This window comes from Carassius auratus, unplaced genomic scaffold (genome assembly GCF_003368295.1).
Source record: "Carassius auratus strain Wakin unplaced genomic scaffold, ASM336829v1 scaf_tig00041452, whole genome shotgun sequence".
Lineage (NCBI taxonomy): Eukaryota > Metazoa > Chordata > Actinopteri > Cypriniformes > Cyprinidae > Carassius > Carassius auratus.
In genome coordinates, this window is record NW_020526646.1 from 57,501 (window position 1) to 70,991 (window position 13,491).

The 13,491-nt window shown below is 35.1% G+C and overlaps 1 protein-coding gene across 1 annotated transcript in view; it reads left to right on the top strand.

Moving 5' to 3' along the window:
- Window positions 1–13,491, top strand: part of LOC113085119 (gamma-2-syntrophin) — a 53,430-nt gene that overhangs the window by 36,719 nt on the left and 3,220 nt on the right. Inside the window, exons 14-15 of the mRNA XM_026255093.1 lie at window positions 564–773; window positions 11,888–11,980. Of these exons, the coding sequence (XP_026110878.1) occupies window positions 564–773; window positions 11,888–11,980 (303 nt within the window). The remainder of the gene's footprint in view (window positions 1–563; window positions 774–11,887; window positions 11,981–13,491) is intronic.

The following is a 13,491-nucleotide window of genomic DNA, read 5'->3' on the forward strand; positions in this document are numbered from 1 at the left end:
TATATATAATATATATGTATATATATATATATATATATATATGTATAATATATATATATATATGTATAATATATATGTATATATATATATGTAGTCTGGACTTGGATTTCTTTTTGAAGAATTGAATACTTTTATTCAGCAAGGATGCATTAAATTGATAAAATTGTCAATAAAGACATATGTAAAGTAACAAAATATTTTATATTCATCAAAGAATCCTGAAAAATAAAACGTATCACAGTTTTCACAAAAATCGGAAGCAGCACAACTGTGTTCAACACTGATAATAATCAGAAATGTTTCTTGAGCAGTGAATCCTCATATGTTCATGCTTTCGGAAGATCATGTGACACTGAAGACTGGAGGAATGATGCTGAAAATACAGCTGTGCATCACAGAAATAAATAGCTTTTTAAAATATATTTTAAAATATAATATTGCAGTTTTTACTGTATTTCGATAACATTAATGCAGCCTTGTTGAACAGAAGTCTTTCCGACACTCTATTGGTGTTTATAGTATTACAGGAAGCATATAAACTGTGTTTGTCTGACTGTGTCCAGCTGTGGATAGCTGAAGACTGCTGGATCCAGAGCAGGCTGTATGTGGGGCTCCAGCAGGACGGTGAGCTGCGGGACAGTGAACCCTTCTGCTTCAGTGTGCTGGTGGGTCACGGACAGAGCTTCTGCTACAGCGTGGAGCTGGGCTCAGAGCTGGTGCTGTGGGAGAAAGCCTTCCAGAGAGCCGTCTTCATGGAGGTGCAGAGAGTCCGGGTGAGCACTAACCTGGGCTTTTAAAGGGCTTTTATTGCTTTATTCTTTTGATAATGTTCTCAACAGTTTTGCATTTGCTCAGTCAATATTTTTGTCAAATAAACACTACTATTCAAAATGTATTTGTGACTTTTTCCTCACAGTTCTGACTTTTTTATGTCATCATTTATTATTATTATTATTTAAATATATAGTTAATATCTTATGTTTTGACTTTTTTTCTCATAATTGCGTGTTTATATCTTATATTTTGAAGATTTTTTTTTCTCTGAATTGCATGTTTAATATTTCATTTAGGACTTTTTGTCTCAGAATTGCAAATTTATGTCACAATTAGTCCTTGTGGACTTTATTTTCCAGAATTGATAGTTAATATCTATTTTTTTCTCAGAATTGCATGGTTATATCTTCTGTTTGTAACTATCTTTCTCATAATTGCATATTTATATCTTTAATTTGGTACTTTTTCAGAATTGTGAGTTTATATCTCAAATTTTTAATTTTTTTTAATTATTATTTTTATTTACATTTTTTTTACACAATTGCAAATTTATTTCTCAAATTTTTTTATTCATTTTTAATTTTTAATTTATTTATTTTTTTATAGAATTGTGAATTTATGTCTCAAATTTTGGATTTTTATTTTTTGCATGTTTATGTCTTGCATTTTAGTTTTCTCACAATCGTGAGTTTATATCTTACATTCTTGACTTTTTACTGAATTGTGAAATGTGAAATGTGAAAATAAATAAATAAACATAAATCACATCTGTGAGGAACAGTCACAATTACTTTTTAAATTGTATTTTCCTTCCAGAAACAAGCTTCAATAGAAATCAATAAAATGGCATTTAAGGGGTTTTATTGCTTTATTCTTATTACTATAATACAATAATGAAAACCATCTTGTTCTGACGATATCAAGTAGCAATATTTTCATTATTTAACACAATTATCATCTGTTTTTCAGTTATGCATTACAGTAATAAATAATAATAAGTCAATGCGGTGCACTTTTTGCATTTCGGCAACAAGAATGAGGCTTTTAATTTATAATATATATATATATCTGTCAATCAGCATCAAAATGCCACTTCAAGAGACGAAGCACAGAGAACGTGGTATATGACAAGAGAAGCATTGTCTATTATGAAGTATATGCTAACATAAGTTCATGGGATGAAGGGGATTTAAGTCAAGATGTGCGTTACTCACATTTAAGTCGTCTTAAATGCCACCCAGGGTCAAACGGAGAGCGTCACATTGCTCGTTTCTCCAAGTGTGCATTGCTACAGCATATTTATTTACGGCTCATGAGCATTAAGTAGGTTTAGCGCTCTGCCGGTGGCTCTTCAGCATTGATTCGCTCATACTTTAGCTTAGAGGAGCAGATGAATGGCTCTCTGGAAAAACTGCGTATCTTATTCCATGCAAGAAATCAAAATCCTCATCTAACACAGCACTGATGTTTTATTCGAGGCTAATTGAGGGAGTAAAGGCCACAAAAAGGCCTAATAGACCCTCGTGACGTGCTGCCAAGTCATGACAGGGAAATTTACTACATGTGTCCGTTTGCTCTTTATTTCAAGGGCAATTTTCAGATGGCATTTCGGTGTCTTTGAAGGGCACGTCATGAATGAGACGGTCTCTGACGGATTTCTTTGTGTGCAGTGCTCACTTTATAACATGACGCTCGCTTTCAAATGAAATTCGCTGCAGAATTACAGCTCGTGATGGGATGGGATGAGTTTGACCTTTGTAGGATGATGGAACAATATTGAAAATAAAGAAAATAAAAGAAACTGGGATTGTGATATTTTTTTTTTTTTTTTTTTTTTTTTTTTTTTGCAATATGCAATATATTGAATTTATCTTTCTAGCATGCTTAGGGTGATTTTGTTGAAGAGTGTATGTGCATAGAAATTAAAAATAGCTTTAAAAAAGGCAGATAAATGGACTTTTTACTTTTTAAATGTGAACCGTCCTTTAAGGGCTGAACAATTTGGAAAATAAACTACTATTATACTTTTAATTCATATTTTGCTTTTATTTGTATTTTCCATTTTCTTTTTCATTTCAAAGTTTTTATTTTGTTTTTTATATTTTTTGTAGTTTTTTAAACGTCTCTATTTTTTATTTTATTTTATGTTATTTATTTTATTACATATTTTTAAACTAAAATAAAATGATATACAGTATGTAATTTATTATTATATATATATATATATATATATATATATATATATATATATATATATATATATATATATATTAGGGGTGTAACGGTTCACAAAATTCACGGTTCGGTTCGATACGATACACTGATGTCACGGTTCGGTTCGGTTCGGTTCGATACGTTTTAGATACAGCAAAATGTAAAAACATCTCAACTTTTCAGAATGCCGCAAGCGCACCGCGGGTCATGTGACAAGAACCAACCAATCAGCTTCATCCTTTCCCGTAACAACGTTGAGAGCTCAGCCAAGATGAAGGATCAGCTGATCATAGTTGTATATGGATTGCAATTTTGAAATAAATTCAGTAGCAGAGCTACTGCAAGCGATTTTTAGAGCTGCAAATCCATTTATCCTTCGCTGAAATTTCCGCGTCTCATGGAGAGAGCACGTCATTGTTGCTTAGCAAAGACAGACGACTCATGAGCGCTTCTGCCTGAGCGCTTTGGAAAGGAGGAGAAAGACGCGCTTAGCGTTTTCCACGCGTTTTTAGGAGCGATATGTGAACGGCCCCTAAGGCGCTCGCTCACTCAGCACGCGCTGAAGGCTCGTTGCAAAATGTCTAATGCATTTAACAGACCAGAAATATAAGATCCTAAAATAACCAACAGGTCTGGTGTTTGGGTTGGATTCCCTGTAAGCAGAGATGTATAAAGTACTAGAGAACCATACTTGAGTAAAAGTACAAGTGCTCTATCAAAAAAGTGACTTGAGTAGAAGTAGAAGTGCTCTTTAAGCACCACACTTAAGTAGAAGTACTAAAGTATTCAACATTTTTTGTACTTAAGTATTGCAAGTAGTCTATTTTAAAATTTACTACTCAAGTACTGAAAGTAAAAGTAGAAGTATTGTGTTATGTAGCTATTAAAGAAAGTAGTCAAAAGTTTGAACATATTGTTTTTACTATTTCAAATGATTAACCTAAAGGACAATCACAATTCCTTTGACTGTAACTTCTTGTAAACAAAAAACGGTTACTAGGGTTAGTTAGCCCAATTTGCAAAATGATGTCATTAATAACTTACCCTCATGTTGTTTCAAACACGTAAGACATCAGAGGGTCATTTAGAATTTTTTGAAGCATCGAAAATACATTTTGGTGCAAAAATAGCAAAAACTATGACTTTATTCAGCATTGTCTTCTCTTCCGTGTCTGTTTTAAGACAGTTAAAAACAAAGCAGTTTGTGATATCTGGTTCGCGAACGAATCATTCGATGTAACCGGATCTTTTTGAAACAGTTCACCAAATCGAACTGAATCGTTTTAAACAGTTCGCGTCTCCAATACGCATTAATCCACAGATGAATTAAGACGTTAACTTGTTTAATGTGTCTGACACTCCCTCGGAGTTAAAACAAACCAATATCCCGGAGTAATTCATTGACTCAAACAGTACACTGACTGAACTGATGTGAAGAGAGAACTGAAGATGAACACCGAGCCGAGCCAGATAATGACTCGTTCACGAGTCAAGAACCGTTTGTGTCAGACGCGTCCGATTCGTGAACCGAGGAGCTGATGATACTGCGCATGTGTGATTTAGCGTGAAGCAAACCGACACACAGAGCGTCTGGAACCGAACTGTTTTCTTTTGGTGATTGATTCTGAACTGATTCTGTGCTAATGTTATGAGCCCATGTGCAGTCAACGCCAATGACGCCATTGCATCGAGCGCAAAAGAATCGGTGAACTGTTTTCTTCAACTGGTTTATTGAATCGAACTGTCAGAAAGAACTAACGTTACTGGTCATCCGAAAACCGATGCAACCGGTTCTTGACTCGTGAACGAGTCATTATCTGGCTCGGCTCGGTGTTCATCTCTCTCTTCACAGCAGTTCAGTCAGCACGCGCAGTGTCGCTTGATTCGCTCAGTGCCAGCTTCATCAAACCTGCCATCTACAGTTCTGGCAGTGGTTTGTAATGGAATGATTCGTAACATTATTATAATTGTAACGAGTAACGATGCCGCACATAAAAAAAATATCGGAGTAAAAGTATTAAACTCAGCGAAAATATGTACCGAAGTAAAAGTGGAAGTAGGAGAAAAAAATAATACTCTAGAAAAGTACAGATACCGCCTTTTAGTACTTAAGTACAGTAGCGAAGTAGTTCTACTTCGTTACTATACATCTCTGCCTGTAAGCTAGTGTCTAAATGCTGCAGGGATAGTTTGCTGCGTGCATGTTTCTCCTTTTTTTCGTCTTTTCCCAGATAGTACTGACGCATATATCCCAGATATTCCCGCTGTTTTTTTTTTGTTTTTTTTTTGTAATCCCGCTGGTGTACCCTGTCATGTTGCAGATGCGACATACCGTTGTTTATTTATCCACCACTCTCTTGCCATCACCATTATAGCTTAAAGGGAATCCAAAGTGCACCCAAACACCAGACCTGTTGGTTATTGGAGGATCTTCTCATTTCTAGTCTGTTAAACGCATTGGCTATTTTGCAACGAGCCTTCAGCGCGTACTGAGTGAGCGAGCGCCTGCTGAGTAGCCTAACATAAACATATAAGATGGTGTTTTTTTCTTCTTCGGGAGTGTCAGGGGCGTTGCCTGTTACGTTGTTTGGGTTATTGGGCTACCTTGTTGAACGCATATCATTATATTTCTTTCTCTCTCTTTTTTTTTTTTTCAAATATAATTAATTACTCCAACGAACCGTTCGGTATACATAATGCGTACCGCGTACCGAACCGAAAGCGTCGTACCGAACGGTTCAATACGAATACGCGTATCGTTACACCCCTAATATATATATATATATATATATATATATATTAAATGTGTTATTCTATTTTAGTGACCACATTTATTTCATTTCAAGTACTAAAAATGTATTTTTTTTTTTTCATGGCTTTAATTTTAGTTAACTACAATAACCTGGGATCGAGCTTTTATTTTGGCGGTTTGATAAATGTAAATGATTTTTGTAAAGGATGTAAATAACTGCATTGTGTCCATTTACACACTACAGCTCTTGATTTGTTTTTTCAGCGTCTCAGAGCAGCTCGATTCACAGTAAATCAACAGAGATGTCGAAACATGCACATTGCCATATTGCAATATGAATTAAATTTTCATATATTCTGCAGCCCTAATTTTTAGTTATTTTGAGGGCTGATTGTTCTAATTAAATCTTTTAAACTGTAGCAAATGATTTAAATAGCCACTTTCACACATGAAACCTTTTATATAAATATAAAATGATGCTGAAAGACTTCTCTGGGAATGATAGCTTGCCTTGCGCTGCACCATGCTTTATTTTTTTGTTATGCACTAGGAATATATTGTCTACATGTCTTCTGTAGGTCTTTTATTTTTATTTTATGACTTTTATTTCCTCCACTAGCTAAATGAAGGTAATAGGTTTCTTGTGAAGTGCTTTCAGACTCTTTGATAGCAGATTTTTAAAAAACCTGACCAGCATTTTTTATTTTCTGATTCATTGCCATTTCAATAAGAATTGCAAATATTTTTCAAGCAAATTGCACAGAATGGCTCTTATTCCTGAAACACTGGCTGATTGCAATTCTGGGTAATTTGTTCATGAATCCATCCTTATGTAAGCTCTTTCATTGATATGAATGCAACAGCTTGTGACATGGTTTATAAAGAAGAATTTCATGAATTTGTTCCATTTTTATAGCTAATAATTGTAATAGAGGATATAAATCCAGACTTATTAAGGCCATCTGTAACTTTTTCCACGAATCTCTTCTCATCAAGTATACTGGATTTTATCTCTGGGCTGTAGCACATGTCTATTCAAGGACTTTGGTGCATTTTCCCCCCGTTTGCCGAAAGGCAGAGGGTCTGAAAGCAGCTCTGAGCTCATGAGCTGTATTACTGACTACCCTTAACCAGACATTTATAAATAATACAAAGGAACGAAGCTGTCAGAGACGATTTAAATCACTGCAGTGCACCCATACAGAAAGGGCAACGTGCAGAGCTCCCAGATTCAGTCTGAAACACGCAGCAAACGCAGCGCTGATTATCTGCCACCGTCCGTCCAGAACGCTCACCGTACGCCTCAGACGCACTTAAACTCTGCTCTGTGCTCAGTACGGACTGGAACGCCACAGCGGGACGGGTTTATGAGGCAGCGTGAAGGATTGTGTAATGGTTTTATAAGACGGGTTCATGTGAGGAAGTCTGTGGGAGTTCAGGATCACGAGTCCTCGGGGCTCAGGACGCTGAGATCTGGTTCAGATGAAGAGACTGTCAGATCTGAACCAAACCAAACCAAACCAATCCACATCTGATGTGAATGAAGACTGTAGTGATCTGAAAGAGCTTAAGAAAGGAGGATGGATGGATGGATGGATGGATGGACGGATGGATGGATGGATGGACGGATGGATAGAAGGACGGACGGACGGAGGGATGGATGGAAGGATCGAATGACTGATGGATGGATGGATGGAAGGATGGGTGGATGGATGGATAGAAGGATGGAAGGATGGACGGAAGGATGGAATGACAGATGGATGGATGGATGGATGGATGGATGGATGGATGGATGGATGGAAGGATGGAATGACAGATGGATGGATGGATGGATGGATGGATGGATGGACGGATGGATGGATGGACGGATGGAAGGAGGGACAGACGGATGGATGGATGGAAGGATGGATGGATGGACGGATGGATGGATGGACGGATGGATGGATGGATGGAATGACGGATGGATGGACGGATGGACGGATGGATGGATCTATGGAATGACGGATGGATGGACGGATGGATGGATGGAAGGACAGATGGATGGATGGATGGATGGTTAGAAGGATTGACGGATGGACGAATTGATGGATGGATGGATGGATGGATGGAAGGATGGATAGAATGATGGACGGATGGATGGATGGAAGGATGGATGGAAGGACAGATGGATGGATGGATGGATAGAAGGATGGACGGATGGACGAATGAATGGAAGGATGGATGGATGGATGGATGGATGGATGGATGGATGGATGAATGGATGGAAGGACAGATGGATGGATGGATGGATAGAAGGATGGACGGATGGACGAATGAATGGAAGGATGGATGGATGGATGGATGGAAGAATGGATGGATGGATGATTTTATTTTATAAATAAAATGATATATTTTATGCATAATTATTGTTTCTTGTTCATATTAGATATATTTGATTAAACATGTCTATTTTAGTATATGTATCTGTAGTGGCGTGCCAAAGTTTGGGAACCCCTTGCAGAGTCTGTGAAAACTTGAATAATTTTAACAAAATAAGAGAGATCATACTAAATGCATGTTATTTTTTTCAATTAGTACTGTCCTTGAGTAAAATATTTTACATGAAAGATATTAACATTTATTCCACAAGACAAACAAAGAGCTGGAATTATTAAAATAACCCCATTCAAAAGTTTGTGAACCCTTGGTTCTTAGTACTGTATTCTGTTTCCTGATGATCCTCGACTGTCTTTCTGTTTTGTGATGGTTGTGCATGAGTCCCTTGTTTGTTCTGAACAGTTAAACTGAGAACTGTTCTTCAGATTCTTCAGGCTTCAGGCTTTTTTTATATATATATATATATTTTTGCATATTTGAACCCTTTCCGGAAGTGTCTGTATGATTTTCACAGTGAGGACAACTGAGGCATTCACCGATAATCCAGAAGGAAACAAGATGCATTAAGAGCTGGGGGGTGAAAACTTTTGAACAGAATGAAGATGGCCACATTTTTCTTTTGTTGAAATGTTTTTTTTTTCTGCCCTTCGTAAGTAACAGAAGATACTTGCATGTTTCCAGGAACACAAATGAAGTACAATTTACCTTGATCTTCAAATTCCAAAAGTTTTCACCACCCAGCTCTTAATGCATCTTGTTTCGTTATGTGTGTGTGTATGCATGTACAATGTTTGCATGTACAATGTATGCATGTACAGAGCCTAAAACCGCTCTGCAGATAGTCTGAGATCATGCTGACAAACGCAGAATGAACCTATGTGCTTTTGGAGCTCATGTTAGCATTACGCCGCTCTTTAAAACACTCATGCATCTCTCAGCGCCGTCAATCACTGCGTCCTAAACCAGAGCTGGACAATCACAGAATAACTGATGAAAGATAATAACATCAACAGCTGTATATATTTTTTTTTTTGCATTTATTATTAATAGTATTTTTTTTTTTTATGATTTTTTAATGTAAAATTCTTTGTAATTTTTTTTTAATGTATATTTTTGTCTGATATTTTTTGTTGTGATATTTATTGACTGGATACTAAAATGGTAATGTAACTAAAACTGAAATAAACATTTATAAAAACTACGTATACATTAAAAAAATCAAAACAACAAAAACACAATTTTTATCTAAAATAAAATATAGAATTAACATTTATTCAAAATATGAATAAATGAATGTATTCGGGTTGACCTTAGCTTTAATTCCATTGCCCTTTCTTCAAAGATTTTCTTCAAACTGCATGACAGTAGTTTACCTGAAACTGTTAATGCATGTTAAACCTTACAGCAATGTACTTGTGTTACATTATGAATTAAAGTCAAATGCATTTCAAAATGCAATGATGCATAAAATCAAGTTAGCATAGATAGAAGTGTTTGGGTTTGCACTTACATGAGCATGTTTAATAACAAAAAAAATTTTATAAAAATATTTAGCAATTCATTAGATCGACTAAAACAATACACATTTGATAATTTTTGTTTATTTTTTTGGGGGGGGGGGGGCAGCCTTGTGTTTTAAGATTCAGAGGGGTTTTGTATGACGAACAGTGTAGTGTTACATGTTTAACCGTTTATGTAGCGTCTGCATGTGGTCTCAAAGAGTGCAGAGAAGAAATGAGGCACATTTGCAGCGTGCTGGGACTTTCTCTTCACTCAGCATGACAAGGAAATCCTCGACAAACCTCGCTCTATGTTTCTCCCATCCCTCAGGAGAAGCTCTCCAATTAGCAGTGTGTATTCAGTGCTTTACATGTGACAGGCGCCGTTTACGCCAGGAGACAGTAAGCACTGAAAATCTGCTTCGCTGGCGTTAGCTTTCCTCTGACAGCTGGATTTCGTGCACTCCATGCTTTCTGTGTTGTATAAGAGTCCCAACTAAAACTAAAGCTGAAATATAAAGATACACTGAACAAAATTATAATTACTGTTGTTTTAGCCGCCATTTTTCATGAGCTGAACTATTGAAATATTTTTTCTACGTACACAAAAGGGCTATTTCTCTCAAATATTGTACACAAATCTGTCTAAATCTATGTTGGTGAGCAATTCTCTTTTGCTGAGACAATCCATCCACCTCACAGGTATGGCATATCAAGATCTGATCATACAGCATGATTAATGCACAGGTGTGTCTTTATTTACAATAAAAGACCACACTAAAATGTGCAGTTTTATCACACAGCACAATGCCACAGATGTCTCAAGTTTTGAGGGAGCGTGCAATTGTCATGCTGACATCAGGAAGTCCACCAGAGCCTTCGCCCGTGAATTGAACGTGCATTTCTCCATCATGAGCCATCTCCATTTTATCATTATTATTTTTCTGACTTGATACTAAAATGGTACTGAAATAAAAAAGAAATGGGAGATGGGAGAGATTAATGCAGAGAGAAATGCTGGCCGGACAGCTGTGAATAATTCCCCTGCTCCTTCTATATCAGTCAGAGCTGTGTTGACGAACTTTAATCGTTTCTTCTCCTGCTCAACAGATTGCATGATGATGGTGCAGAATCCTAATGTCACTGCTCTCCTCTTCATGCCTAATTGATTTCAAGAGCCACTTACTGTAATACTGTTAACATTACTGTTGCATTTCATGCATATTTAACTACAAATGTTTCCTCTTTTGAGGATTCGATTTGGAAAGCAAAGCAGACGGCTGCGTTTCTCAGATCCGCTCATACTATTAACTACTTTTGCATTTTTATTTAGAGTGTGCATTTTTATAACTTAGTATTAAGTTGTTGTAAATAAGCTTATCAGTAGTCATTCAGTTTCAGCATAAATTTGTTCTGTAACTATCAATAATAATCAGCATTGCACTCGCATTTGACAATGATGCTTACAGTGATTTAATTTGAAATAAAAATATTTAAATTATTTTTCATAATGATTATATTTGTATGCAGGTATGTTTTTTATGTTTTACATTAATTAATTAATTAATTAATTTATTGCTTTAATGAAAATATTTAAGCAATTAATTGCTAATTAAATTTACATTACAAAAAACTTATTTCATTTTTACTTGTATTTTTATTTAATTTTAATTGTCTATGCATTTGTATATATATATATATATATATATATATATATATATATATATATATATATATATATATATATATATTAAATGTTTTTACTTATTTACTGTACCTAAAAAAATAGGCATGGCCTGCAGAAGTGTTTTGAATGTACGCATTTAATTAGTTAATTGGGTTTAATTGAATTTATTAGGGCTTGAGCACTGTGAACCCTCTTGGAATTGTTCTGTTTATTATTATTATTATTATTATTATTATTATTATTATTATTATTATTATTATTATTATTATTATTATTATTATTATTAGGGCCCGGAAACCATACATACAATACATTAGTATCAGAGTACCATAGTATCAAATGGCACTGGAGGATTATTGGACTGGATATTGATTTTTCTTCAGAAAATGTATTGATAGACATAGTTTCTCTGTCTAAGTGCAGTGTGTCCATCCGTTTTTATCCCAGGAATATAAAGCATGTGAGTTCAGGAGTGTTGATTGCTTGGCGATTTAAATATGAATGTCGGTCTGTTGTTTTTAAAGTTTTTAAAGTGTTTACAGCAAGCAATGTTCTGCTGTAAATATTCCTGTTGTTCTTCTGCAGTCGAAGAGCTACATGTGCAGCAGTCAAGGGAAGATCCTGTGCTTCACACTTGACTTTGAGTCGGGCTTCTCCTGCTCCGACAGCTTCTCAAAGGTAAGGAAATCAAACTGTGGCTCTGTTTTTGCTGCTTATTGTCCTTGTGAGCAGAAACTCAGAATGAACCGTCTTTATATTGTGCTCAGTATTTCAGCTGATTCACTTCTGCTCGTTTCGAAGCTGATCTGCTCTAATTAGTAAAACACTATTGAGTCATTCCTGCTAGCAGTACCACCAGATTAAGAAGTCTTCCCATCTTGTTTTAAATTATTTATTTATTTATTGGTACATTTGGTTTTGATTTAATTTATCCATTCGTTTTATTTATATAACCATTTTCATTTATTTAATGAATATCCAGTTTATTAAGAATTATTCCCATTTTGTTTATCCAGACATCCATGTTATTTATTTATTTATTTATTTATTTATTTATTTATTTATTTATTTATTTATCAAAATAAGTGGAAGTCTTTTCCATTTTATTTAATTTTTTATCCATCCATCCTTTTTTTGCATTTATATTTATTCATTTTTATTTTCATTTTTATTTATTTTCTAATGAAGTATCAAATGCTATCAATATCAAACTGTTTAAAATAAAATAAAAATTATTATGAGTATTGTCTTAATAGGTGATCAATAGTAGGGTTTTTCCCCATCCATGTTTACCTGTTTTTGTTTATTTTATTCGCTATCAAAATATTCCATTTATTTTCTATTGAATTATCAAATGCTATCAATATCAAACTGTTTAAAATAAAATAAAAATCTTACAAATATTGTTTTAATAGTTAATCAATTAGTATTTTTTCCCATCCATGTTTGCTTGTTTGTTTATTTGTTTATTTTATCCTCTATTAAAATATCTGAATGTTATCAGAACATTCCAAACAAAACATATTTTCTTGTGCATACTGTTTTAATGAAAGTCATTAAAGGTGCCATCTGTAATGTTTGGCAAAAAAAATAAAGTCATACTCCACATTCCATACCAGATGGGGGCAGTATGCCTCAATAAAGTGAATTGGTCTACTCTAGAGTAACAAATGAGAAACGGCATAGTCTCTATGCTCCGCCCCTACCTTCACAACAACACTACAGCCATAGCCGAAACCTAAGAGGACGTTTTGCCTCCAGAGGATGTCAAGTGATTTTGAAACATGACATCTTCAAGCTACTCCTCTTCACCTTTACCAGTCTATATGTTCCTATTCGTTTTGTTCATATTACATTTTGAGTTGTATATACACATTATTTGAATTAAATTAATTTGACAGATTTGAGCATTCTGTCAACATCATTGGTCAACATAAGACAGCTGATGTTGACCAAGCTAGCGCCAACCAACGTAACCAGAGCTGCCAACTCTCAAGCATTCACCGTGAGACACACACAATTGACTCTTTTCACATGCTTTCACGCCACACATCAATTTTCTCATGCACAGAAAAACCACGAAGCAAAGAGCACACGGAGACCAACAGACTAGACAGAGCAGGTTAGTTATGATATAATAAAATGGGTAACGTTAAGTTATAGCTAGCTAATTATAAAACACAGCTACG